At 39.7% G+C, this 27,752-nt stretch overlaps 1 protein-coding gene across 3 annotated transcripts in view; it reads right to left on the reverse strand.

The window, feature by feature from the left end:
- Positions 1-5,613: 5,613 nt before the first annotated feature.
- LOC149155586 (ankyrin repeat domain-containing protein 2A-like) overlaps positions 5,614-27,752 on the reverse strand; it is a 284,442-nt gene continuing 262,303 nt past the window's right edge. For all 3 annotated transcript variants that reach the window (XM_089445776.1, XM_089445775.1, XM_089445774.1), the window contains exons 7-8: positions 6,340-6,479; positions 5,614-6,095 (exon numbers count right to left, since the gene is read on the reverse strand). In XM_089445776.1, coding sequence (XP_089301902.1) covers positions 5,993-6,095; positions 6,340-6,479 — 243 coding nt within the window. In that variant the 3' untranslated portion in view covers positions 5,614-5,992. The remainder of the gene's footprint in view (positions 6,096-6,339; positions 6,480-27,752) is intronic.

Consider the following 27,752-nt stretch of genomic DNA (forward strand, 5'->3'; position numbering starts at 1 on the left):
ATACAACGATCAAGCAAACAAAAAAATTAATATATAAGGGTTATCAAATAATATTTGGAAAAAAATGTGATTTATGGATCAAAATAAAATGGAAATTAGTAGTGGAAGATTTTTAGAAACCTCACTCAACTATGCTAAGGTGTTATTTAGAATTAAGGGAACTCTTACATAAAAAGATGCTATTATTTCTATTCCTCTCGTTGAAAGTAAAAATTATATAAACTATAAAATTGTAAACCAATTGGTGATTCTTTAGTCAAATATAATTAAAAAAATAGACTTTTTGGACAAATAATAATACAAAATAATTGATTTATAGTTAAACATTGAAGATTATACATTTATATCACAATTCTTTGTTTAATCCCTATGGAATGATCAAGGTGACACTATTTGGGATCACCCTGGATGGAAACGTTAGAATCCTTTATCCTAAATACGAAGAAGAAGTTTTTAACATTTTCCTACAAGAAGAAGAAAATAACGCTCCAAGACATTACGTTGAACCCAGATTCAGTAACACCAAAAAACATACAAGGTATCTCAAAAGTAATTTTTCAAGAAAGTAGAAGGGCGATACAAAATATGAAAATGGAAGTTGACAAAATCACTGCTAACAAAAATGAAGAAGTTTCTCGACTTAAGGACCATACTAAAAAATTACTAACACAAATTAAGAAGTTTTAAAATGACAAGAAATCGTTGGAAAACAAGGTACAACAACTTATTGAGAAGAACTTTTGAAATCTTCAAATGAAGAAATTCAAGTTGAAGAGAATCGAATGAATATTGATCCAGTGAATATGATAACTCAAGAAGAAGACAAGCTAGTTAAAGAAAAAACACACTTAGATGTTGCAGTTTAGATGCTGAAAATTCCTAGTTAAGATTTTGTAACCAACTCAACAACATCAAAACTTGAAGTAAATCAGAATATTTCCACACGCATGATAAGGGAAAGACAAACCAAAAGAACTCCTTATCTACATCTAAATCACAAGAACATACATCTCAATCAATCTATGAATCTGTATCACTCTGAACATAAACAACAAACTTATGTTCCAAATAATATTGAAGTTTGCACAATCTAGTCTTGTTATAACAATTCATCACAAGTTTCCAGTAACTACAAGATTACACAGAAGATTGATCTAGGATGGTCATATCCTTCCTCAGTTCGACAATTTTACTTATCATTCCAAGGATCCTATCATCATGTACCAACAAAGATGACTATTCGAAGAGCTGCAAAAGATACAATTCAAAGAACTACAAAAGATACAAATACATCTCAAGACAAAGGAATAGATGACACGCCTTGTCAACAATAGTCTTTGAGGACAAACTTTTTTAAACAGGAAGACAATGTTATGAATAAAATATATATATAATAATACAAATAATATAAATAATAATAGACATAAACAATGATTTATTAACTAATAGTTGGTATTGAAGAGGCATGTTCTAAGGACATGACCATTTGTGAAGAGGTACCTACCTAGGTATATAAGTAGACCTTCACCCTCATCTGTAACATCATGTCACTTGTATTCAAATATTCTTACATACAACTACTTGTCCTATAATAGATGTTTTGTCTTCGAAGTATTCTTAAGTACGGACCTTTGTTCGTTATAATCAATTAAATGATTGTACATGCATGTTATCTTGTAAGTGAGCTTCGTTATTGAATAAATTTATGATTTTATGTCTAATGTATGGAATGTATTGATGATCTAGGGTTTTTCTATTGCACCATTGTTATTGAAGATAAATTGTATATAAGCTAGGTATCATCATTGCATGCATTACTCATGTATAATATGTGAATGACAATCCCCTTGGTGAATCTTTTAATTAGCTCTCCCAAGTGAATATTGATCCCTCACAAAGGTAATAGTTAGGTTTTTGTTGCTAGGGAATCAAAATATCCTTACTCCTTTGTAAGGATTAGCAAATATTTAACACCCATAGACTTCATCCACCCAAGGACTAGGCATCGACCTTGTCTAATAGGTGATCAACCTTTATCTTATCCACAAATTCATTTTCACTCTCCTTATCTCTCTATTTTCAGCCCTCTTAGGAACAAGCATACCAACTAAGGCTTGGTGCAAAATTGCATATGAGCAAAAGTTTTGGCATTGGAAGGATTCAACATCAAGAGTAGAAATGGTTGCCTTAAAATCATTCCCTTTGATGGATAATCTCTCCATTTTTCTTCATAATTTTTCTTTCCCTAGCTATTTTGCCCTAGGAAAAACCCTAGTTTGGTTAAGCTTCAACTTGAGGGCTTCTTGGAGGTTTCATGTGCCTTTGTCTTGCTAGAATACATTGTTGGAAACCTTTTCTTGGTATGTTGACCTGAGGCCATTCCATTTTACACACTATCACTCAAGCCCTAGGTCTAGCGTTCCCTATTTAGGTCTCTCTAAGGGATGCAAATTGCTTCATTTCCATTGTTTGAGCCTTGTACCTAAGTTGAGTCATCCCTTGGAAGCCTATTGTGTCACCTTAAACCTCTAAGCCTAGAATATCTCTTATAGGTGACCTATATAATGGTACTCCTCCCATTGGTGAAAATCCATGGGTGACCTTATTGTTGTCACTTCCTACCTTAATTTTGTCACTTATTCTAGTGCTTGACTTGTAGGGTACCCCTCTACAAGGCCTGATAGATTTTGCAGGAACAAGGGGGAAACAAGAAACAACATCCCCTCTCATTTGATATGAATTTCCATATCTCACATTAAAGAGTAGATATGATCCTTATTCCTACTTTTATAATCTTTTTCAACCCTCAAATAGGAAGATTGAGATTCTTATCCCTAAGATAAATACAATCATCTTCAACAAGAATCATGAGGGAAAAAACAAGTGTTGGTTCTCTAGAACAAGAATGGTGCAAAAGCACTACCTCTCCACACCCTAGGCAACAAATATTATTATTGATCTTGTTGCTTCCACCTTTTTTTGTCCATCATTCTACCCACAACACTCACATCATAAACATCCATATCATTTTATTTACATCCTCCTTTGAACAAACTATTTTTGTGTTCCCACCTTCATCACCTCCATGAATTTCATTTTTACTATATCCACTACCGCCTTTACCATCATCATTTGTCCATGACAGATCACAATAATTAGTCTTTCTATACTTGAAATCGATCTTAGTGATCTCTGAGGGAATCTTTACATCCCTATTCTCAGCATTTACAACCTCTTCAACAACAACTATGATCTAAACATCTTCTCTTGAAATGGCTTCATTGTCTTCATAATTGTTTTTGTTTAATCTTCCTCCTTTTGTTGAAATCACTGTCCCTGCTCTTTTTCTTGCTCAATACATTTGAAATTTGAATCACAGTTTCTTTATTCTATATTTGATTGCACCAATCATGTTTATGCACCATTTTGGGTAACTATCAAGCGTGGTTGGATTCTTGCAAAATTGAGTCTCTTGCATATAATCCCAATTTGTTTTATGCTTCTTTTGATTCCTTGGCTTCTCTATGTAATTCAAAATTTATCTTTCATACTTCATAAAAAATTCTATCACATAGTAATAATCTAATTCTTCTTGCTAATTTTCTATTTTGACTTCTTCAATTGCTAATTTAAAATCTCCTAAATGAGCAACTACAAGTTCTTTGGGAAACTATTCCAAATTGATGTATGAAACACATATATGCGTATACAAGAAATAAGGTGCTTGAAGCAATCACTATCCATTAACTATAACACTCGAGTCTACATTGGTATTTCTATTTCCCACTAGACCACATCATTTGTATGATTAAAACTTCATAACATACAACACGAGTTCATATAGATTATCTAAAGTTGTGGCAATTCATAATAATTGTTCGGTTAATTTGAACATACATATTAAGACATATTACTAATTAATCTTAATCCTACAATGCAAATATATCTATAGGTTTCAAGGTATAGGGAATTTTTTTGTTTTGTAAAAAATTGTCATAAGTAATCAATGAACTGTAAAAAGTGTTTGCTAAAGTTAAAAATTGATTCTAAAACATTTCATCGCCTTAGATCTTCAATTTGATTACTTATCCCTTGTGATATTTGGATAGAAAAACCTAATAAAGGATAAAATAAATTAAACAATTAAATTTATATTTCATAAAGCAATATTTAGTAGATAAATTGAGACTTGGGCCGATTGGAAATGTAAACTTTTCATAGGAAGAACAATACAAAGATCCCGACTTACCTTACTATGACAATCAATGCCTCTGAATTTGCAAAGAATAAGGTACAACTGTAAACAATTTAGGGGCTAAATTTCACCTTTGTAACTCATTTGTCGCCTCTGAATTTGCAAAGAATAAGGTACAACTGTAAACAATTTAGGGGCTAAATTTCACCTTTTTAACTCATTTGTCACGCAGGAGGGAAAAAACAAAAAAAAGCCAAATATCTTGAAATAAGATAAATCCTGAAATTTAAAGATTTTTGCAAAGATATCCCAAACAACATTTATAGTTGACATTCAAACCGACATTCGCGGATAGCAGCCAGAGATGGCTGTCCTCACTGTTGGTTTGACACCTGAGTTTGATAGGTTTTGCCACCTTCGGAAAAAAAAAAAACATTTATAGTTGACATTTTAATAATTAGTAAAACTCTAGCTGTCGGGAAGCTTCCCCTTCCTTCCCACCAACGCTTGTGTTCCTAAAGCTGGCTTTAGAAGGGAGAATGCTCCCAAAATGATTCCTTGTGCTCCAAGAGGATTCCCCCAGCACCCAGAACGATTCGTGATGCAACTAAACCACGAAAGAGGAAAATGGAATTGCTCGTGACAAGAGGCTTAAGAAGGCTTAGTAGATAGCACATTTATTTATATTTTTCAGTTTTTAAACTCTAGATCCAAGAACTGAGAATCATTTGTATTATCATAGTCTATTTTGTAAATATTATATGGAAATTGAAGTTTGCATTATTGATTGCATATTACAACTCTTTGGTCATGATGCCCTATTTAATTTTCTGGCTGATGTTATCTCCTACAGTTTATTGATTACAAATGTTCTCTCTTGAAACTTAAAACTTGAGGGTTGATGTTATGGTTGATCATTTGATGACAATGCTATAAGTGCTAGATCTTTAATGTTATTTGTCTACTGAATGGTTGACGCTTTTATGACTATCGTTAATCTACTAGAAAGATCTATGCTTTCATATTTTCTGCAAACTAATTCACCATTATGGGTACTTTATTTGAATATATATATGCTCCTGGAACACTTTGCTTTCGGCGTCTTTTGGAAATTGGTGCTTCACGCTTCTGCTTCCTGCTTTACACTCTCACTCTCAACAGATATGATTAAAACACGTCAAAGTTTCTACACTTCAAGGATAAGTATAGATCCTCAGAAACTTCCCTGTTACTACAACTTATTTTTGAAAATGCTTCATAATCATGACTTCCAGAGCCATATACATCCTTCATGCTTGCCCTCCATTGCCATTTACATCCTCCATGTTTAAAATGAGGAAAAATATATTTTTCAATCCCATCTTTTATAACATGGAAGGTATTTGCATGAACAAGACCAGAAGATAAAGTGCCTGAAGTAAACTTAAATTCTAAGATTCTTGAATGAAATTGTATTAAGGAGAGAACCCAATCTTTCAAAGTTTCCAATGCTGTACATTTCTAAAATTAAGAAGCCATCCTAGAAAACTGTATGCTTTTCTAGAACACCGACATAAATAGTTATTGCTGTAAATTACAAGTGCAATTGCATTTTTAGATGATGCACGTGCAAGAGAAAACTCTTAAACCAAGCAACACAAACTTTCAATTTAAACAACAAAGAGTGAATAATCAAAGTAGCAAGTTTGATCCCGGCCTACCGGAATAACATCAGCATATCTTAACTTACAGAAAACTGCTCAAAGTGACCTTATTATTCTTTTATGCTACCTGCCATATTTATCTGAACTCCTTACATCAACTACAAAATGCATCTTTCTCAAGCAACCTTATGATTTCCATGCGCTTATTAAGCTTTGCAACATCCATTGGTGTTTTCCCTTCCAAATTCACCAGAGTTCTGTCAATACAAATAAAAAAACTCAGCTCTATGCTAAACAGTCAAAAACGACCTGAGCAATAGCCAAATAATATGAACAACTGTGCCCTTGCAAGTGCTGCTTCATCCTCTCTACCTTTAATAGAAACCCACTATAGTGAGCTCATCAAAGACCTTTTGCATGCTTCTAGTCATTGCTCTGGTTTCTTGCAAAGACATTAAATTAGGCAGACTAACAACAAAAGAGAAAGAAGGAAAAACTTACACTGCAGCTCCTCCCTTGAGTAGAAGTTCAGCACATTCATACTGTCCATAACCTGAAGCATAATGAAGAGGAGTGTTGTTGTTCTTATCGAAAGGATCAACTAAAGCACCTTCTTCAAGCAACACTTCCACACACCTTGCCTGCAATTTGAACTATTATCCCTCATCAGTTCTATAAGTCAAATGACAATATTGTTTTCCCTCACAAATGACACAAGTTTACATGTAAGTTTAGGATCATAAGAGTGTACTGGAAGAACAAAATACGTAGCCTGAGGAATTACATAAATCAATTACCCAGCTAACCATTGATAGCTACATGGCACAAGCAAAATAGCAAAAAGGATTTTACATTGATATTTGTAAGTGGGAGAATTTGCATGGTTATGGTTTCTTTCTGTATTTAAATTCATTGTTGGCATTGACTGTGTTACCCACCAAAAGTGGGTGATCCCATAATAGAGATTTTTCTTCCATCATCTCTTCCAGCCAGCTAGCTGGCAGCCCCTAACAGCCACTAGTAGCTGATGACAATGTGCCATTCATATCTTTGCCACCTGTATCAATGATATTTTTCCTCGCCCATTTGGCAAGAGCACATGTTGGAAGGTGGGCTTCTGATCAAAAGGTACTTTATTTATTTTGCAATTGGATGTTTATGCTTGTTTGTATTTTGGGCATTTCACAGGGATTATGGGGTAACCTGGAAGAGAGGTTTTGACTGTGATCTTGTTCCCTCACCTTAATCCTAGTTTAGTGTGACCTCCCCTAATGGCCCAATGGGTATAAGAGGGGCACTACTTGGGAAACCATGATCAAGATAGCGTAGTCCCATCTCTCCCTATTCCATACTTACCACTTTCCATCTTACATTACGAGTCCTCCACCTCCCTTCTTTAGGTTCCACTGACCATTGGTTCTCCGAGATTTGGCACCGTACATCCTCATACTTAGGTAGGGCCCAGAACTTGGCACTGGGAGGTTGATGCAGCTAAAAGAACAAGGCATATGATGGCCACAAGCAAAGACAAAAGAAGATCAAAATGCAAAAGATGGTTGGGACATACACATTAGCACGTGGCAAAAACCTAGCATGAGCTCTACCTCACTCATTATGGCCATCACCCGATTCCTGAGCACATGTTGCTCTTCATATTATGAGAGAGAAGCCTTGCATGTCCCAACCCCTAATGGGCAATGAGTCACCTCGTCATTAAGGGGATAATAACTGCTATACATCATACAAAGAAAGCTCTAACCCTTTGAGCTACGAGCAATAATACAAAGAAAAATCAAGAAAAAGTAAAAGGCACACAAGAGGGGTGGAAAAACAAAGGCCGAGTTGGTAACTCATGCATCCACGATTGCTCCCTCCTCACATCTATACACTCAAGATGAGGAGCCCATCATTGCTAGTCCTTTTGACCATGGCACTTGGCCAATAAGGTCTTTTCCCCATTGCCCCATCATTATTCACATGACACCTATCAATTGAAGGGTGGACTAAGGACATGTCACTTCCCCTTGGGGGATGGAAACACCTAATAGGGTGGTCTATTAGCCACTCCTACCTAGGGAGGTAACACCATTGCGAGTTCAAAGCCTTAATTTTGGAAGGGAAGCCTTATTTGAAGTGTCAAATTGCCCATTACTTTCAAGCTTGGTTCACTTAGATGCAAAAATGATTAAATGTACCTAATGATGTAGTTTCTAGCACTGGATATTGTGTGTAATTGTTAGGTGGTTCCACAGCCATGGCTTGGGCAACTTAATTGGGGCCCAAGTATTTTAGAGGAGCATATTGACACCCACAAGTGGAGCATTGAAAGCCATGGGACTCCAAGCAGTAGCAGAACACATTCATACCTGTGGGCTGTAATATCCCCAATTTCTTAGGTGATAAGGAGACCTCCCAATTTTGGCATTGGCATCAATTTTGGTGATTTAACTTAGGAGAAGGGGAAAAATTAAATTTTTGGTGGGTTGTGGGACCACCCACAAGGCATACGCACCCCTTTGAGGCAGCACACAATTGTGGAGAGAGAAGAAGGGAGGGAAAGTCGAACTAAGTGGAGGAAGAAGCCCACAAGGAGGAAAGAGTAGGCAACAAGCTTAAATATGAGGTGACGGCTATTGCTTGGGGATTTTGGCAATTTTACAACTGAACCTAGTTGTTTGCTTGAGCTGCTAAACCAAGTTAACACAATGTTGCTTAGCACAAGGAGATTTTCGGGCGGAGATCTTAGCTCCTACTTCGGTGGACTTCGAGTGCCACCCTAGAGGATTCCTTGGACACTTTGGGAGCCATTCCAGAGCTGGAACAAGTAGCTTGCACTCAATTCTACAAGCGACCATGATGTTGGGAGGAATTCACACCAGTAGAGGGAGGCAATTGTGCAGCAAGATAATTTCTGGGGAATTCAGAGCTAGTTTGGAATGGTAATTGCTAGAGATTTTGGGTGGTTTGCAGTGAGGGGATTGAGGGGATAATTCAAGCCAACAATTTGTTTTTCAGGGCCTACGCAGGGTCCTCTCTGATAGAGACACGCAGAGGTCAAGTGGAAGGAGCAATTGGGGGCATAAGGGCTGGAGTTTCAAGGAGAAAATTAAGGAAAAATTTGCAAGAGTTTTGCAGGTGTTTTCTGGAGGGTTTGAGGAGTATCCATCAACTAATTTCCAACAATGCGTACAGCCAGTGAGACTTGGAAACTCGCACTTTTTGTGGGTTTTCTAGAGGCAAATTCCTTTTTGGGTTTGTTGGAGTTGGGTGAGAAAGGGCACCAGCTACAATTTCATCCTCTTCTGAGAACATTTGAGACTTGTACAACCATTCTGCTTCAACAACAGCGTTCAAAATTTCAAGGGCAGCGCAGGGATTTTCTGGGTTAAGTCATTTCAGCTTGTGGGTAAACTCATTTCGACCTAGGTTTGGCTTTGCTTGCTATAACAAGCCCACGTGCCTCTATTCCACTCTTTTTGTACTCCATTTCACTCAAATTAATAAAATGACTCAGTGTCCAGCTTATTTTTCTTGTGCAAGTTGATGAGTTGAGTGTGTGTGTAAATTTTTATTGTTGTTCATAGTGCATGCTACTATTTACACTTAATATTTCCATTTAGGAATATTAAATGGGAACCTCCAGAACCCATAGCAAGCACTTTGCCCCACATTGATGACTTTTATGGGATGATGCACTTGGACACAACATGCTCCCACCTAGCTTAGCACTCTGTTGACAGTGTTGGATACTGCCAACATACAGGGGATCTCCTTGATATGAGGTCCCAATTAGATCTCACACCGTTTGGTGTAGGAATCCCATCCAGAATACGACCAAGCTGTCGTTTACTTAAAGATATGTCTTAGCTTTAGCAGTTAGCACAAGAGAGAAGCGCACATGTGCTTTTGAATGACCAAGAAAGTGTGCCTTGTGAATGTTTGATTGCAGATGTATCAAGGTTCTTTCATTGCAGAGGGGAAATAAAGTGAGCCTCTAAAAGAAAAGTAATAGTATTACTCTAATGGAGACACACACAGATGAGAAAGGCTCGTCTAACATCAAGCGAAATAGTTCACATAGATGTGACGATCGTTACAATCATTACAACACATTTACAATAAGTTAAGCACCAAAGTCACCGAAATAGTTCAATTAGTATATGTGAAAGCAAAACATGAATCATAAACATTCAAAGAGCAGCCTTAAAACATCCATAATCCATGTATGAAATGTTGATCTCTGGTAGCATCGGATGTGCTCTAAGCCTCAAAATTTGCAGGGAGGCTAGAACACATGTATTACACAATACCCAGAAATTGTTTTGGGAAATTCCACTTGGAGACAGTTTTATTAAAATAATTAATTAATTTTAATGGGTGCCTAAGTCTAAACTTAGGAAGTTAAAATAATTAAAGGGTATTAATCAAATTGAGGGCAAAACTTCTAGAAGAAGATGGAGATCTAGTCCAAATGATCTAAGCCATTGATTAGAATCTGATTTGGGCTATTTATTACTCAATTGGAGGATTATAAGAAGGACTTCGATGGACATTTGGAAAACAAATTGGGGAGAGATGAAGAGATCGAATTTCTCAGACAGGGCAACGCAGCAGTTGCTAGAGAGAAGATCGAAGTGATTTCTTGCAGTGAGGGACAGGGATAGTTCCAGTTGGAGAGTTTTATGATCTAGGAATACATCGCAGAGGAGGCAAAGAGAGATCCAGAAGAGGCCACGTTGAGTGGCGTAAGGCCAGGCAGAGGCAGCGCAGAGCTTCAGAGGGAGTTTGAATTCCAGCCAAGAGAGACGAGTTTCAGTGCAGGAAACAGGGGTGTGAGACCGGAAGGCTTGAAGTTCAAATCTCCAGACAATAGGAGATCTGAGAAGAGGTGACGCAGATCCCTAGAGAGGTTGACGCAGAACTGCATAGGCTGACCCAGTAAATGCGCAGAGCCAACGTGGGGCCAACCATCCAGGGCCTGGATCAATGTCGGATTGCTAGTGATAGTGGGAGGTATTTATCACTAATCTTCTGCCAGTCAGATTCTCCGCATTGAATAGCCATTACGGCATCCAAAGAGTATATTCAGAAAACTACTGCTTAATAATAAAACCCTCAGCTGCTGCATAGATTTTCCCGCATTGGGATTTTCCGGGGACACTTGTCCAAAAATAATGGTGTCATGTGTTGTGTATTTCTTTCTTACTCAGTTTCTTGTTTCCGCATATAATTTTAATTGGTGAAGGTTGTAGTGTATTAGTTTCAGTATTTGCTGTAGGATGTAGTAAATAATTTGTTCAGTAATTTAACAAATAGAAGAAACTTCATCAATTGTTGTAGTAGAAATTTGGGTCTCCAAATTTTCACATGGTATCAAAGCGCAGGTGAAGCAAGAGAGCAAGGCCGGAAAAGCCCAGCATTGAAGAGAAGGAGGGAAGTCGAAGCACTGCATAGGCAGAAAATTGAATCCCCAGAGGGATTGCACAATCCAGAACAGCAGGGCAAAATTTTCATGGGAAAGTATCTCTTTGAGTGAGTCAACAGAGAGAAATATTTCCAGATCGAAGTTTTCCATTGTTAGAGGGAGCATCGCAAAAGCATCAGCGCAGAGCAGTTTTCTGCAGTAGTTGCTGGGGTAGAAAACCGTCAGAAGGAAGGAGACACTATTGAGGGAATTTCTTCCTTAAAGAATTCCTAGCCAGGGAATTCGATTTCTCTATTGCTGAGTAGCAGCAGGGAGGAGCAAATCTACTAACTCTAGCATGGAGTGCGTAGGCTAGCTTAGTGATGCGCAGAGGAGAGAGGAGGTAGTTTGACATTTCGTTGGCAGAGATGGAAGCTAGTGGGTTACGAGATCAGTATCGGTTGGAAGGTGCATCCAACTATGTGATTTGGAAGGCAAGGATCTCATGCCTTCTGGATGAGAGCGATCTCAAAACCTATGTCTATAGTGTGGTAGTTGTACTCGCGGATCCAAATCTGCTAAAAATGTACAAGGCTGAAATGGCAAAGGCTAAATGATTGATCCTCAATGGAGTGAGAGATCATGTAGTATGTCACATTGTCGGCAAGGATATTGCCCGACAAATGTGGGAAGCATTGGCTACGTTATACGAAGGATCTTCCAAGCCACGGAAGATGTACTTGGAGTAGAAGATGAGATCCTTGCAAATGCAGAAGGGGGAACGCATTGATCCGTTCCTAACAAAGCTTCAGGAAAACCGAGATTCGTTGCAGTTGTGGGGTCAACACCGCAGCCTACCGAGATGTTGAGGCTGGCCCTGAATTCAGTCTCAGAAGAATGACAAGTGTTTTTCCAAAGTATCTTGAGCAAAGAGAGATTGCCGGATTGGGAAGGAATGTGGGTTGCTCTTCAGCAGGAAGAGATGAGGAGAGACTTAGTCAAGTGCAAACTTGATAGCACTAGCAGCAATGGGACGAAGCCCAAGGAGGAGGAGGAAAATGCAACCCTTACATCAAAGGGGCAGCAGAAGCAGTGGAGAAAGAAGAAGGACGTCTTGAAGATCAAGTGGTTCCGGTGTGGTGAATTTGGTCACTACGCTACATAGTGTCCTCTCAAGATGTTAAGTTATGGTATGTTCTATGCTTATAACAATTTACTTCTTTTTCTTATTATATTCCACCGATTAGCAATCACATGTACATAAAGTAAAGTGCAGATAGAACATTAAACGATCGACAGAAAACAAGCCAAGACAAGAGACACAAGATGTGGCGGCTAGGCAGGGACAAACCCCACAATGTGTGGGGAAACCCTTTGATCAAATCTTCTTTTATCTTCAATAATTCAACAGAGAGAAATAGTACAATAAATCTGATTCATATCAGCAGTAGCAAACCCTAGATCAGTAGCATTAGTATTAGCGGCTTCATTATCAAACTAGGGCAGACCATATCTCACAAACCGACAGTCGGATTGACTTCATTCCACCACCAAAAGTTTCGGCTTCCAGAGGAGGTTCAGATGAACCTACAGCACAGTTCCAAAGAGGAGATCTTCTAGGCCACGCAAGTCAATCTTTACTTCTGCAGTTGCAGCTTCAGTTTCAGCAGTTTCTGGCTTCAAACTAGGGCAGTCGATATCTTGCAAACCGTTCGTCGGATTGACTTCATTCCACCACCAAAAGTTGCGGCTTTCAGAGGAGGTTCAGATGAACCTACAGCACAGTTCCCAAGAGGAGATCTTCTAGGCCACGCAAGTCAATCTTTACTTCTGCAGTTGCAGCTTCAATTTCAGCAGTTTCCGGCTTCAAACTAGGGCAGTCATTATCTTGCAAACCGTTCGTCGGATTGACTTCATTCCACCACCAAAAGTTGCGGCTTTCAGAGGAGGTTCAGATGAACCTACAACGCAGTTCCAAAGAGGAGATCTTCTAGGCCACGCAAGTCAATCTTTACTTCTGCAGTTGCAGCTTCAAATTCAACAGCTTCCGGCTTCACATGTGTGAGAGAGAGACACCCATTTCAGCGCAGTAGAGAAGAGACTCATATCTGCGCAGTAGAGAGAGAGAGATGTGATGAGATGAGTGAGTCTAAATGAGGAAAAGTCATCTTATATTTATACACAACGTTGGCGGGTGAATAGATGCGACTGTTGGGCTTCTGAGCCTACATGAGTTGTAGGTCGGCTTGATAATAATTCCATAATCAAAATAAATTCATATCTCCATGAATACTTATCGGAATTGGATGATCTTTATATCAATCCTACACCTCTCAACGAGAGGAATCTAATAAAAATATTATTAGCCATGAATAAGATGACCCACATGAAGTTTTGCCCTGGTTGCCAATTTTAACACAAGAAGAAGGAAAAGGACGAGAAGCATGATTCGAACACTGCATCCGCAAAGATCGAGGAGGAGTTTTCCATGGTTGCCCAGATACCTCCAGGGGAGAGGTGGGGTGATCTAGTAATGTAGTTCGAAAGAACTGCAGATGGGCAAGATCCTTGAGGAGTCCACCTCTTGGATCAAAACCTTGCTACGAGAGCCCAGATCAGAAGTAGTAGGATGGACCAGTGTCAGTTAGTGCAAAGGAGTGCTGGAGTGACAGTCACAGTGGCTAGGAGCACCAAAGACTGAGCAGCGCAGAGAAGAATTGGCAGTAGTGTAGTTGGCACAGTGCAGAGTCAGCGACAATGCAAAGGCTTCAGAGGGTCAGCGCCAAAGACTAGCAGCAGTCAGAACTCCAGCAACATATGCATCATGTTGAACACCTGTTCAATAATTTTGGATGATTTTCCATTACTAATGCAGTAGCAACAACAGTTGGAGAAGGTTGCAGTGCAGATGCAGTGTTGGCAGTGGCAGGGCCAACAGCAACATAGATGCAAAACTTATGAGGGTTGCAATACAGATGCAGTGTTGGCAGTGGCAGGGTTAACAGTAGTACAAATGCAACATTTGCGCAGTAGTTGGTGGGCAGTGATGTCAAACATCAACAACGTAGAGGGAGATGTGACAAAGCAGGGTGATGCTTCAGTAGGTTGCATTACTAGAGCACATTCCTTGCTAAGAGGGAGTGTTGATTTCTTGTAGCATCGGATGTGCTCTAAGCCTCAAAATTTATTGCAGAAACTAACCCTTTGCTCTGACTTTCAACTTTCTCTCTCTCCCTCTACGCTACTTCTATATTTGTTGCGGAAACTAACCCTTTGCTCTGACTTTCAACTTTCTCTCTCTCCCTCTACGCTACTTCTATGTGGCCCTTCTGGCCCTCCATCAGGCTCTGGTTCAAGGCGACTGGATCACTCTTTGCCTCTCCCTACTGATGATTCTCCGGCTGAGAATATCTCTCTCTGGCATCTGTTATCCCCGCCCCTCTGTTGCAAGAAATATCCTCAATCAATTTTCTTCTTGAGAACTTCTCACTTCAAAGAAATCGATTTCCTTGATCTCTTAGTGTATTTTCCAAATGACCCTCAAACCCCTTCTTATACCTTCCTATTGGACAACCAACAACCTAGATTAAATCATAACCAAAGGCTCAAATCGTTTTGGCTTGATCTGTGTCTTTTTCTAGAAGTTTCACCCCTGATTAGATTAATACCTATTAATATTTTAATTTTCCTAAGTTTAGACTTAGGAACCCCGTTAAAAATATTAATTATTTTAATAAAATCACCTTTGGGTGGAATTTCCCAAAACGCTTTCTAGGTTCTTTGGAATACGTGTGCCCAAGCCTCCTTGCAAAATTTGAGGCTTAGAGCACATCCGATGCTACCCCAAATTAACACTCCCTGTTAGTGAGGAATCTGCTCTAGCAATACACTGCTACTGCATACTGCTTTGACTCTAAAGCATCATCCTCTGTGCTACCGATGTCTGACATGCTGTCCACCAACTACTACGTTGTTGCTGCAACTGTACAACTGCCTTTGGCACTACCACTGCCAATGCTACATCTATACTACAACTCCCTCTCAAATGTTGCATCTGCTATGCTACTAGCACTACCACTGCTAACACTGCATTCGTATTGCAACTCAGTTGCTAAGAGAAGCAACTGAAAACACCCAAAACTGGACAAGTATCCAGTGGATACACCTCGATGCTGAAATCCTGACTGTTGCTAGTCCCATGCTCTCTTTTGAAGCCACTGCGTTGCTGAAGCTCTGCACTGTGCCTCCTCGCACTGCTGCCTCTCTGCTTTGCGTTGCTCACATTTTGGTGCTACTAACCACTGTATCTATCGAATCAACACTCCATGGCACCAACTGAAAACTCCTCCATCCCGCTACTTCTGATCATGGGCTCCCGTAGCAAGGTGATGATCCAAGAGATGGGCTCCTCAAGGATTCTGGCCATCTATAGCTCTATCAAACTATAGTTCTATATCAGCCCACCTCCCTCCTGGAGGTATCTTGGCTATCATAGCGAACTACTCCTCCTGTTCAATTTTTGCGGCTGCAACCTTAGGATCATGCTTCTCATCCTTGTCCTTTTTCTTCAAAGGACACTAGGATGCATAGTGGCCCATCTCGCCACATCTGAAAGATTTCACCTTGGAGACATATTTCTTTCATCTCTGTTGCCCTTGATGTCCCTTCGATGCAAGGGTTACGCCATCCTCCTCCTCTACTTTGAGCTTTGACCCACTACTATTGCTGCTCCCATCAAGTTTGACCTTGAGCAGGTCTCTCCTCAGCTCTTCTTGTTTCAAAGCTGTCCACATCTCGTCCCAATTTGCAATGATGCTCTGCCCAAGATACTCTGGACAAAGACTTGCCATTCATCCGAGACGGAATTTAGAGTCAGTCTCACCAACTCCGAATCCTGAGTGTGAAAATTCCTATACTCAAGGAACCCCTACTGCAGCAAAACTGAATTTACTTCTCCTACTTGATTTTAATATGCGTTATCAATTTATTTTCTAAAAAATACTGAAGTAAATTACTTCTGCAACCTACACCTATTTAATTTGATTACATGAAACAAGAAACTGAGAAAAGAACAAGATACATAGGACACTGTTATTTTTAGACAAAATAGTCCCCAGAAAAACCCAATGCGGGAAAATCAGTGCAACAACTCTGAGGGTTTTATATTATTAAGCAATAGTTCTGAATACAATGCTAGATTCCCTCCCGACAATCCGGTTACAGAGAAAAATATAATGGCGGAAAATTGAGTGAGATTACCTCACTTCACCCAGTGGTTTTCGACTGATCCGGTAGCAGAACTGGCTAACCCCGACTATCTCTACGCTGGCCCTGTGTAGGGCTTGTGTTAGCCTTACAGGCTTTGCGTCAGCTCTACGTTGTCTCTTTTGCCTACTGGAGTTTCTGTGTCAACCTTCTCCGGCTGTTTCGGTAGCTCCCGAGCGAAATTCCGAATTTCTGCGTGAGGGCAACTTCTCCTCTATGCTGGCTCTCCCCGGTTCAACATCAGGCCTGCGTGGGCCTAGACTGGCCCAACGCCAGTCCCTCTAGGTGCTCAACTGCCTCCACTAGTGGCTCTCCGCCTCTCTACCTAGTATTCCCGAACTATCTGTGCCCCTCTGTTGCAAAATGATTACTTAGTTCGAATTTCTCATCTTCCTAGCGCCAAAAATCAAACTCTAGATCAATTTGTTCTCTCCGTGTGTATTTCTGAATGAAACCCAAGCCTCCTTCTTGTACTTTTCTCGTTGAGACTTCAACAGTTGAGATTAAGTCTCTAATCAATGGCTAAGATTAAAAACTTGACTTGATCCGCTTTCTAGAACATTCTTACCCATATTTTGATTAATACCCATTAATAATTTAATTTTCCTAAGTTTAGACTTAGGAATCCCATTAAAAATATTAATTATTTTAATAAAATACAATCTGGGTGGAATTTCACCAAAATATTTCTCGGTTCTTTAGAACTCATGTGCCTTAGCCTCTCCACCAATTTTCATGGCTAGAGCACATTCGATGCTACCAAAAACTAACACTGAAGTGTTTTCCCCACAGTGGACAACTCATCACAGGTCTCCTTCAGTTTCGTGAGGAATGGATCCACATGTTCTCCCTTCTGCATCTGCGCAGATCTAAGTACATCTTACACTGCTCGAAAGATCCCTGATACAATGTGGCCAAGGCATGGATCCACACATTCTCCCTTCTGCATTTGCGTAGATCTCAACTTTTGTTCTAAGTACATCTTACACTGCTCGGAAGATCCCTGATATAATGTGGCCAAGGCATCCCACATCTCCTTAGCAGTTCCTTTGCTAGCAACGTGGCACACCACGTGATCCTTGACTCCATCCAAGATAATCCTTTTGACTTTTGACATCTCAGCCTTGTACTTCTTTAGCGGATCTGCATCCGCATCCGCAGGTTTAGGCTACCACATTATCAACATATGTCTTGAGGTCATGCTCATCTAGAAGGAAGGACATTCTAGCCTTCCAGATAGTTGTAAGCCCCGTCCTACCTATCCTGATCGCTCAAGCCACTGGTTGCCATATCTTTCGAAAACTGTCGAACATCTCCGTCTTTCTCCTTACTTCATAGCTCCTAGGCTATCTTACGCACTCCCTAATGGAGCTGGTAAGTTGTTGCTCCTTTGCAACCTAGTAATTGAGAAATACTGATTTTCTCGGCAAGAAATCACTAAGGAAGTATTCCCTCACTATGCGATCTGCTTCCTCCTCCTTATGACTTTTCTGCCCAGCACTCAACTTGCAAAAAACTGCGTCCCTCTAGCTCTGCAATGATGCTCTACGTGGCTCCTTCTGCCCCGGCAAATTCTCAATCCAGTAGTTTTACCTCTCTGTCGGCTCACTCAGAGATTGACACCCATGAAAGATAGCCCTCCTGGCTAGAACTGTGCAATCCCTCAGGGGATTCGAACTGCTGCTTACTGCAACAAGTTGACCCTTGCTTCAATGCTAGATCTGCTCTTCCATGTTTCACATCAATGGCTTTGATACTATGTGAAAATTCATAGATCTAACAATCTCAGGAATCCTACTGCAACCAACTGAATCTACTTCACCTAGATTGTAAATTACATTACAAGCTTATTTCATATTTATTCTTGAAACATTGAAGTAGATTACTGAAGCAGACTACGCCAAATTAAATATGATTCTAAAACACAGAAACTGAACAAGGAAAATAGAAACACATAGGACACCATTATTTTTGGACAATAGTCCCCGGAAAAACCCAATGCGGGAAAACTGATGCAGCAACTCTGAGGGTTTATTATTATTAAGCAGTAGAAAATTCTGAATACATCACTAAATACCTCACAAGGTTATTCAATTACAGAGAGAAATACTAGCAGAAGCTTTGTGAGTTTACCTCACACAATCACTGAGAAAAAGTCTCGATTGTTCTGGCTACTGGATGAGGTGCCCCTGGCAGGCTCTGCGCTATCACTACATTGCCTCTACGCTGTCCCAACATCAACCCTCTCAGGCACAGCATCACCCAATTGGGGAATCGATCAGTAGCCCAGAGTCACTGCTCTCAGCCTCCCGGTCTCACACCCCGGCTTCCGGCTACTGAAACTGACCCTCTGCTCTGACTTTCGACTTTCTCTCTCTCCCTCTGTGCTGCTTCTGTGTGGCCCTTTTGGCCCCGCGTTAGCCTCTGCGTCAAGGCTATTGGATCACTCTTTGTCTCTCTCTGCTGATGATTCTCTGGCTGAAAATCTCTCTCTCCAGAAGCTGCTATCCCTGCCCCTCTGCTGCAAGAAATCTCCTCAATCAATTTTCTTCCTGAGAACTTCTCACTTCAGAAAAATCGATTTCCTTGATCTCTCAATGTATTTTCCAAATGACCCTCAAGCCCCTTCTTATATCTTCCTGTTGGACAACCAACAGCCTAGATTAAATCATAATCAAAGGCTCAGATCGTTTTGGTTTGATCCGTGTCTTTTTCTAGAAGTTTCACCCTTGATTAGATTAATACCCATCAATATTTTAATTTTCCTAAGTTTAGACTTAGGAACCTTGTTAAAAATGTTAATTATTTTAATAAAATCACTTTTGGGTGGAATTTCCCAAAACATTTTCTGGGTTCTTTCGCATACATGTGCCCAAGTCTTCCTGCAAAATTTGAGGCTTAGAGCACATATGATGCTACCCCAAATCAACAAGGAATTGTTTCTCGGTACAACAAGAAGCAGAAGTTTGTGCCACTGAGTTCTGCAGAGGCAGAGTACATAGCAACGAGCATGGCTACATGCAAGGCTATATGGCTTTGTAAGCAGCGAGTAGCCTTGTTTGCTCAGAGGATAGAGACAACGATAATTCACTGCAACAATTAGAGTTGCATCAAGTTGTTAGAGAATCTGGTGCTTCACAACAAGTCTAAGCATATAGACATCAAATACCACTTCATGATGGATTGTGTGCAGTGTAGGATTGTTTAACTACAATATATACCCACAGATGAACATGTAGCAGATATACTAATGAAGGATTTGGGGAAGGTTGTTGGAAATACTAAGAGGGGGGGTGAATCAATATTCCTTAGCAATTAGCACTTTTAAATATTTTGAGAGAATTAGTTAATCTTCAATTATTATTAATATTTATGCAGTAATAACAGTGAATAAAAGAACACAATAGGCACAAGAATTTTAGGTGGAAAACCTCTTCCGGATCAAAAACCACTGAACACTTTTCTAATAAATTCTTTAAACTTCAGGCCCAACTGAAATGAAAGCAACAACTTCCTAGAATTCTAGAAAAGCATTCTTCTCTAGCTCCCACTGGAAGGATGCTCGAACACCCTGGTTTCTTCAGTGATCAACTGAATGGATGCCCCAACACCCTAGCGAGCCACAACTCGCCCTAGAACCACCCTACCACCCTGAAGTGTTTACATGCCCCAACCTGTAGGTGACTTCATTCACCTGCCTAGCACCACCCTACCACCCTATAAAGACAAAAATTAAATACAAAAGTGTGGACTCCCGTACTAGGGACAATGATCCACGATACAATATGATTTACAATGATTTTGACAGTGTTCCACGGGGACTCGCCCCCCTCCCTAGGAGTCTAGTTTCCTCGCACCCCCGCGCTCCGGGGACTTGGGGACGAGTAGGGGACGTTTCCCCACGCTCCCAAAATGGAGGAAACTCGGGGGGACGTGCCAGGGAAACGTTTCCCTTCCCTGAGGGGGCGTTTCCAAAAAGGGGGACGTGGGGGGACGTGAGGGGGCGTGGGGGGACGAGAGGGGACGTGGGGGGACGTGGGGGGGCGTGGGGGGACGAGAGGGGACGTGGGGGGACGAGGGGGGACGTGGCACACCTTTAATGCATTAAAAACCATTTTAATTAACTAAATGCTGAACTTAATCTTTAATTAAGAGTTAATTAACGTTTAGGGTTTTGGAAATCGTTGTTTCATGTTATAAAAATGGCACCTTGAACCATGAACAACACACTCACAGCCTTTGCAAGTTCGCTGAGCACTCCACTCACAGCGTTGGATTTCACTGTTCGGATTTTAATAAACAGTGCCTGTATCATTATTGATTGTATTAGGAATTGTATACAAAAGGTAAATTACCTAAAAAAAGTCAGTGAATTAATACAATTAGTTGAAAGTGCAAGCTAGGAAAACCAAGATCTTGAATCGGTTCAATATGGGCTTTCCCCGTTCATGGTGATAGTAGGTTTAGGAAAAGAGCCTATTGTCACATGTTCTGAAAAGTGGATCTGACTATTTTGTTTCCAGGAACCAATTAACCACAAGTATGGGTGAAAAATCCGACTTGTAAAAACTTAAAAGACTGCCTCCTTGACTACCATGCGTTGTGTTGATGAGACCTGACTGAAATATAATATTGTTGATATAATAAGACCTGATTAAAATACAGAATGTTAATATTCCACCAGCCACCCAACTACTTTCCTATATGATTTCTCAAAATTCTGCCTTGACATCTAATTTTGATCCCATGAGAACTTAAAGGGTTCAAAATAAACATTCACTCAAAGAAAGAAACCAGCAGGATCTGTAAAATGGAAACTAACTAAGCAGTCTAACAACATGAAAAGAAGAAAGTAACTTCCACTTACGTGTCTATCATTTTTTGCATGAGATTGTTGATGGAAAAATCTATGGCATAAGGTTATGGCTGTCGCAATGGTTACCTGGGAACTGAATAAACAATAGACAGTCAACCTATTACTATATTAGGCCTATGGTCTTTACCTGTGGAAAAAGAATCCAAGTTCCGTTTAGTCCAAGTTCCAAAAATGATTTCTTTTAGACTTTTTCTCTAGGTTAGCAGTATCTAAAACAGAATTGTGAAGATATATCAGACCTATGGGCTAGTCCTATGGAAGCATTGCCAAATAGGCTATTCATATATTAATATTATCAGTTGAAAATCTACGCCCTGCCTAACTAATATGTCAAGAACTTAGAAGTCCAGTTTCTCAAAATCATTATACATAATCCACTATAGTTCTGAGTTCTCTCTATGTTTAAGTTTTCTTCTAAGAAGGACAGTTCTCTCTTTGTTTAAGTTTTCTTCTAAGAAGGATTGTGCAAATTTTCAAATTCATTGCTTTCTTGCTCCAGGAATTCATATCAATGATCATGCTTTGCAGCTTTTCAATTCAACCCAAATTGTCATAGTGGACTCAATTAATAAATTATATTTTATATTTATAAATTTTTAAGACCCTGACGCTCCCCCACGTTTCCTAAAAAACGGTAGGGAGCTTTTGCATAGGCCGCTCCCGCGCCCCCTCGCTCCCTCGCCCCCTCGTCCCGGAACCTTGGTGGAACATTGGATTTTGACCAAACACCCAATCAAACTATAACCTACAACCCAACCATGAAATAATCCCAACAGAGATTCCTATACCTCCCAATAATGCCTTTTCGACTCTAGGAAAATTGACTCTTTTACAATAATGACTCTTCCAATGATGACACTTTTACAAATGACTCTTTTACAACTTTACAATGATGACTCTTGGCCTTGACACTTCTTCACAATATACGGATGGTTGTCATGTCTTCAAAGGATGTCCCGCTACAATGCTTCCTTTGATTTGATACTTCTGCTCTTGAATTATTGCTTGAAGTTGTACTTGAATCTTCTTCTACCTGCATGCAAAATTTGCTCAACGAAACCAATACCAAAACAAAACAAAATACCCTTCAACTTACCTCTGTCTGCAAAACACATGTATGCGCATAATAATGAATAAATACAAATTAAAATTACAACGCGTATCTGAAGTGCACTTGTCACTTTTGTTGTTAACTTGTTGCAGCAATAGACAAATACTCCCACTCTTGATATAGGCCTGGACTCTATGCAAGACTATATCCAAAACTGACCTAAAGATATATACAATAAAAACTGATGACAGACCCTAGACTTGTGATGGACCAAGTTCTAAGTACAACAACAAATACCATTCTATCAACTATGACAAGACAAGTAACATGAACTTACAACATCATATAGATTTAACAAACTTGGTGTAGCATCAAGAATATGTAGCATCAAATGTGTAGTATCAAGAATAGGACATCTGAAATGTGGTATCAAAACTAACAGTGACATATATAGAGACATAGAGATATAACCGAGACCCTGTATGTACTTATGTTGCCTGCAAAAACATATGTCAGGGATGATACTCATATTTCAAATGTAAACACTAATCATACATACCTTGTTGTAGGATACTTATCCTTGACTGTTGATGTGTGGTCCTTACTGCAGTGATCCTTGAATGCATGCTTTTTCTTGCCTTCTAGATGCTCCATATTGAATCTATTGTATATATGTAATTTTGGATTTCCAGGGTCTGAAATTTCGTCCTATGGTAGTCCTCTTTCCAACCCCACAGGTCTGATCAAGATTGGATTCTTCAAAAAAGAGTTATGCTCAATCTCCCACAATGACCTGATTATAGACTGGTTCAGTAGAGCGAACTTGTACGAAGTGCCACATGTCACCGTTGCGACATTCGGCCTTGAAAACGCTACTCAACAAACTATAGTCCATCCTCTTTCTGTGACTATTTACAAAATTTGAATCCAATGCTAAGAGAGAAAGTTATGATGATTTTCCCAACGTCACATGTTTGACATGGAATTCGGGAGCCTGCAAAAACCCTAACTTCCTCAGATCATATCTCCGAAAATATATCGAACCAAGATCTGAAATTCGGTCACGAGATTCATCAAGATTTCAGCTCAAATGGGTTTTAATTTCAGATTCTGAAGCTTCGCAGAAAAAAGCTATAGTGAAAATGCCACAATAACCAGTTTGAAGCCACAAAATCCCTACGAGAGGAGGATATGATAGTCCTTATTTATATGAATGTCTTGAGTTGAGAGGGTCCTCAACAAGTGAACATTGGAGTGATTTTAGGAGCAAATTATTTTTATTAATTATTGACTATTCAATGACCACAACCAATTATGAGTGCCATGCCACAACCCCATAAGGTTTTAGCCCACTAACTAGGGTTATTAACTTCAAACATGAATATCTCTCAAACCATGAAGAATTAATTACTTAGCGTGCCATATATCAAAGGAAACATCTCGATGAGTAGAATCCATCTAGAAGATCCTTGACTCAGAATAGAGTAAGTTGTCAAGTCAAAATGCCCATGCAAAATCAGGGTAGCCCCTGGTGCTGCTTGGGTTGACATCAATGACAACCACTGATCAACAAAGGCGAGATTCATCTTCTTCAAAGACAAGTTGGGTGTTATGCAAAGCACCTTCCTCGCTAAGAGAGAGTGTTAGTTTGTGTAGCTCGGACAGGTGTTCTAGCCTCATATTGTTTCTATGAGGCTAGAGAACACATTTTCTCCAATACCCATAAAAGTTTTCGCAAGAAAATGCCTTGATTAGAATTAATTAGCCAGTTCATTAATTTTCCTAAGTCTAACATAAGGAAATGGCTTAATTAATCAATGTTAATTGGGGTAAATCAATTTTTCTCTAGTGACTTCTAAAAAAGTCGTGAGAAGGGGTCAAGATGATCTTAGCCATTGATTGAGATTTGATCATGGTCGTTGATTCGTCAACACGAGATTAGAAGAGGAAATTGATGGGCATTTGGAGAACACATCGATACATAGTATTGTAGTGATAACAAGGACGCAGAGGCAGCGTAAGGGCATCAATAGAGAGAGATCAACAATTCTTGGAGACAAGATTGTTGAAGGATTTTATCACAGTGATTTCCATAGTCTTTTGGAGATTGATTTTTCTATAGAGAGGTTGATTTTCCAATAGTGAAAATTGCTCTAGAGAGGGGTGCGAATTACCCTAGCAGGCAAAGCAAATTTCTCTAGGACAAGTTGCAAGAGTAAGGAGAGACTTCAGGAGAGATCGATTTGCACAGCGAAATCGATTTGCAAGCTAAAGTTGAATTCCAGTAGAGACTAAGCTAATTTCCAGCCAGTGCAAGTTTGCCAGGGTGGGCCGAGTTGCCAGGGCCACACGTGTGGCTAGATTCAGCGAGCCAGAGGGAGGCCGAGTTGAATTAGGAGGGTCGAGTTGTCTCGAGGAAGCCAAATTCACTGGAAGAAGTGATCAAATTATTTTTCCAAAAGTTTGCTAATTTACGGCAAACAATTTTGTAATTTTCTCCATCACAGAGTTGCTAAAGAATAATAAAATTACTTATCTACAGAATTGGTTTTCCCCACACTGGGGTTTTTCTAGGGACATTTGTCTGAAAATAATGGTGTCCATTATCTGTACATGTGTGCATAATTTTCTCAGTCCTTGTGGTTATTTATTTTTCAGTGAAATTGTAGTTGTGTTTTATTCAATATTTTCCACAAATAATTTGCAAAAGACAAATAATCAATAGATATGAGAATAATAACTAGCTAACCACAACAGTGATTAAAATTTCACAATGAGTACTCTAGAAAGGGAGAAAGAGTCAAAGCCATATTATCCTCCTAAGAACCAATTCAATAGGGACAAGTCCTTTCCTAAGAAGAATGTCGAGGGAGACCGTGTTGTTCAACGAAGTGTCCCTAACACTCTTTCCCCAACCAACATGGTAGGACGAAGGTTACCTTGGGGTCAATCTTCTAAGGAAACCCAAGAGAATAGTCCATATGAGCAAAGCAAAGAGGAGGCGCCCGAGAAATTAAATAATGTAGATGCGACTCATCCATTTAATATCTTGCTTGGGAATACTTATGTCCACCCACAACCTAACCAAGTTAAATTCAAAGGTGAGCAAGAAGAGGAGGTGTTGGTTGTGGAGAATAGTGAGAGATTTAAGGGCTTGCAATACTTTAAAAAGAATGACAAACAGATCCAACTGAGCTCTAATACAAAACCCTCTCAGGAAAAGGGACCTTCCCAAGAAAAACCCAAGCACAAAACCAAGGACAATGAAATCGAGCTAGACATTGATGGAGGTAGTGTTGTGGGTAAGATGAGCATGCAGGTTCCCATAAAAGAGATAGTGAAGCTCTCTCCCCATAGAAAGCAAGTTAAGAAGGCTCTTGGACTTGATGATGAACTCAATGATCCCCCTATCATTTTGCAAAATATGCACTTTGATAGGACAAAACTTGGTCATGAGGCATTCTTGCTGACTTTAGCCATTGATAGCTTGCTTCTCCATAATTGTATGCTAGATTCAAGGGCTTCTGCCAATATCATGCTATTAAAGGTCATGCGCCAATTAGAGTTGAATATTACTAGGCCTTATAGAAATGTTTGTGGCTTTGATTCAAGGTCCATTCCCATTAAGGATTTGAGAGTGACCTTAGCTATTAACAAGGACATTTATGTACTAATGGATGTTGTTGTTCTCGATATACATGATGTGTAGGGAATGTTTCTATCCAAGAAACAGGGTGCATCAATTGGTGGACAATTGCAAATGGACTTATCATACGCCACTATTCCTCAGTCTAATGGGAACCCATTTATCCCCTACAGGGAGTGTCAACTCCTAAATCATGTTGAAGATATGGACCACTTCCCATATCCTAGTCAGCAACTTGGAACCAAAATTCTAGGCCATCTCGTTAACTAATCTAAGCCTATCAATCTCCCCCCTCCTCAGGATGTCTGCCTTATTAAGAGATCAAATCCCAAGCCGACTATACCTAAGAAGCAGTGGGTGCAAAAGTCGAAGAAAGAATTTCAAATTAAGGAAATGGTTTTAGTCGATAAACATCCTATCCCTATTAAGATCCATGGGAAATTTGGTGTGGGTTACTTTTACATAGCTAAACTTGATGGTGAGCTTTGGCCCTCTCCAGTAAAAGGTAATCGTAACACCCCATTCATGGACATGTGATTTCACATGTTATGCATATAATGTAGGTGCATTGCAGATTCCTTTTGCATAGCTAATATCATCATCTCATGTTCTCATGCTAGAATAGATTACATATAGATTAAATTTTCTTTTACTCAAGATTTTCTTTTCAGTATGGATTATTACTTTTATGAAAAACATGGGTGATACCCTATGCTCAATGCAAATGCTCCCAAACAGTTGTATTGTAGTGTGCAAGTTGCAAGTCTGCGGTCCCAAAAGATTATTGGAGTTCTCATGACCTCCCCATTCAAGTACATGGATCATGCGCTCTATGGTGAGCTCATGTCCTAGTTTGAGCCAAATTCTACCCACCAAAAGTGGGTGACCCCTAGAAGAAAGTTTTCTCCTAATCATCTCTTCCAACTGGCAACCAGCAGCCCCTAAGAGCCACTAGTATCCGATGATGACTTGCTATTCATATCTCCACCACCTGCATCAGTGATATGTTTCCTCACCCATTTGCCAAGAGCACATGCTGTAAGGTGGGCTTTTGATCAAAAGGTACTTTATTCATTTTTCAATTGGATGCTTGCGCTTGTTTTTATTTAGGCATTTTGACATGGATTATGGGGTAAACTTGGAAGAAAAAAGGGTCTTGGTCCGGATCTTGTTCCCTCACCTTAAATGGGGGGTTAATTTTCAATCCTAGTCCAATGGGACCTCCCCTAATGACCCAATGGGTGTAGGAGGGGCAATAATTGGGAATCTATGATTGAGATAGTGTAGCCCCATCTCCCCTTATTCCATACTTACCACTTTCCATTTTACATTACAAACCCCTACTCCACCTCCATTCTTCGGGTTCAACTGACCACTAGTTCAGTGGGAATTGGAACCCAGACATCCTCATTACTTGGATGGGGCCTAGAAATGTACCCTGGCAGGTTGATGCAGTTAAAAGAAATAGAAACAACATATGATGGCCAGAAGAAAAAAAAAATCAAAATGCAAAAGATGGTCGAGACCATTCAAATTATCATGTGGGAAAAATCCAAGCATGAGCTCTACCTCACTCGTTATGGCCATCACCTGATTCTTGGGCCAATCTTGCCCTATCATACTAATGAAAAGTAACCCTTGCATGTCCCAACCCCTGATGGGTGATGAATTG

The sequence above is a fragment of the Pinus tabuliformis genome, chromosome 9 (genome assembly GCF_031772625.1).
Source record: "Pinus tabuliformis cultivar Carrire ecotype Pingquan chromosome 9, CPIR1, whole genome shotgun sequence".
Classification (NCBI taxonomy): domain Eukaryota; kingdom Viridiplantae; phylum Streptophyta; class Pinopsida; order Pinales; family Pinaceae; genus Pinus; species Pinus tabuliformis.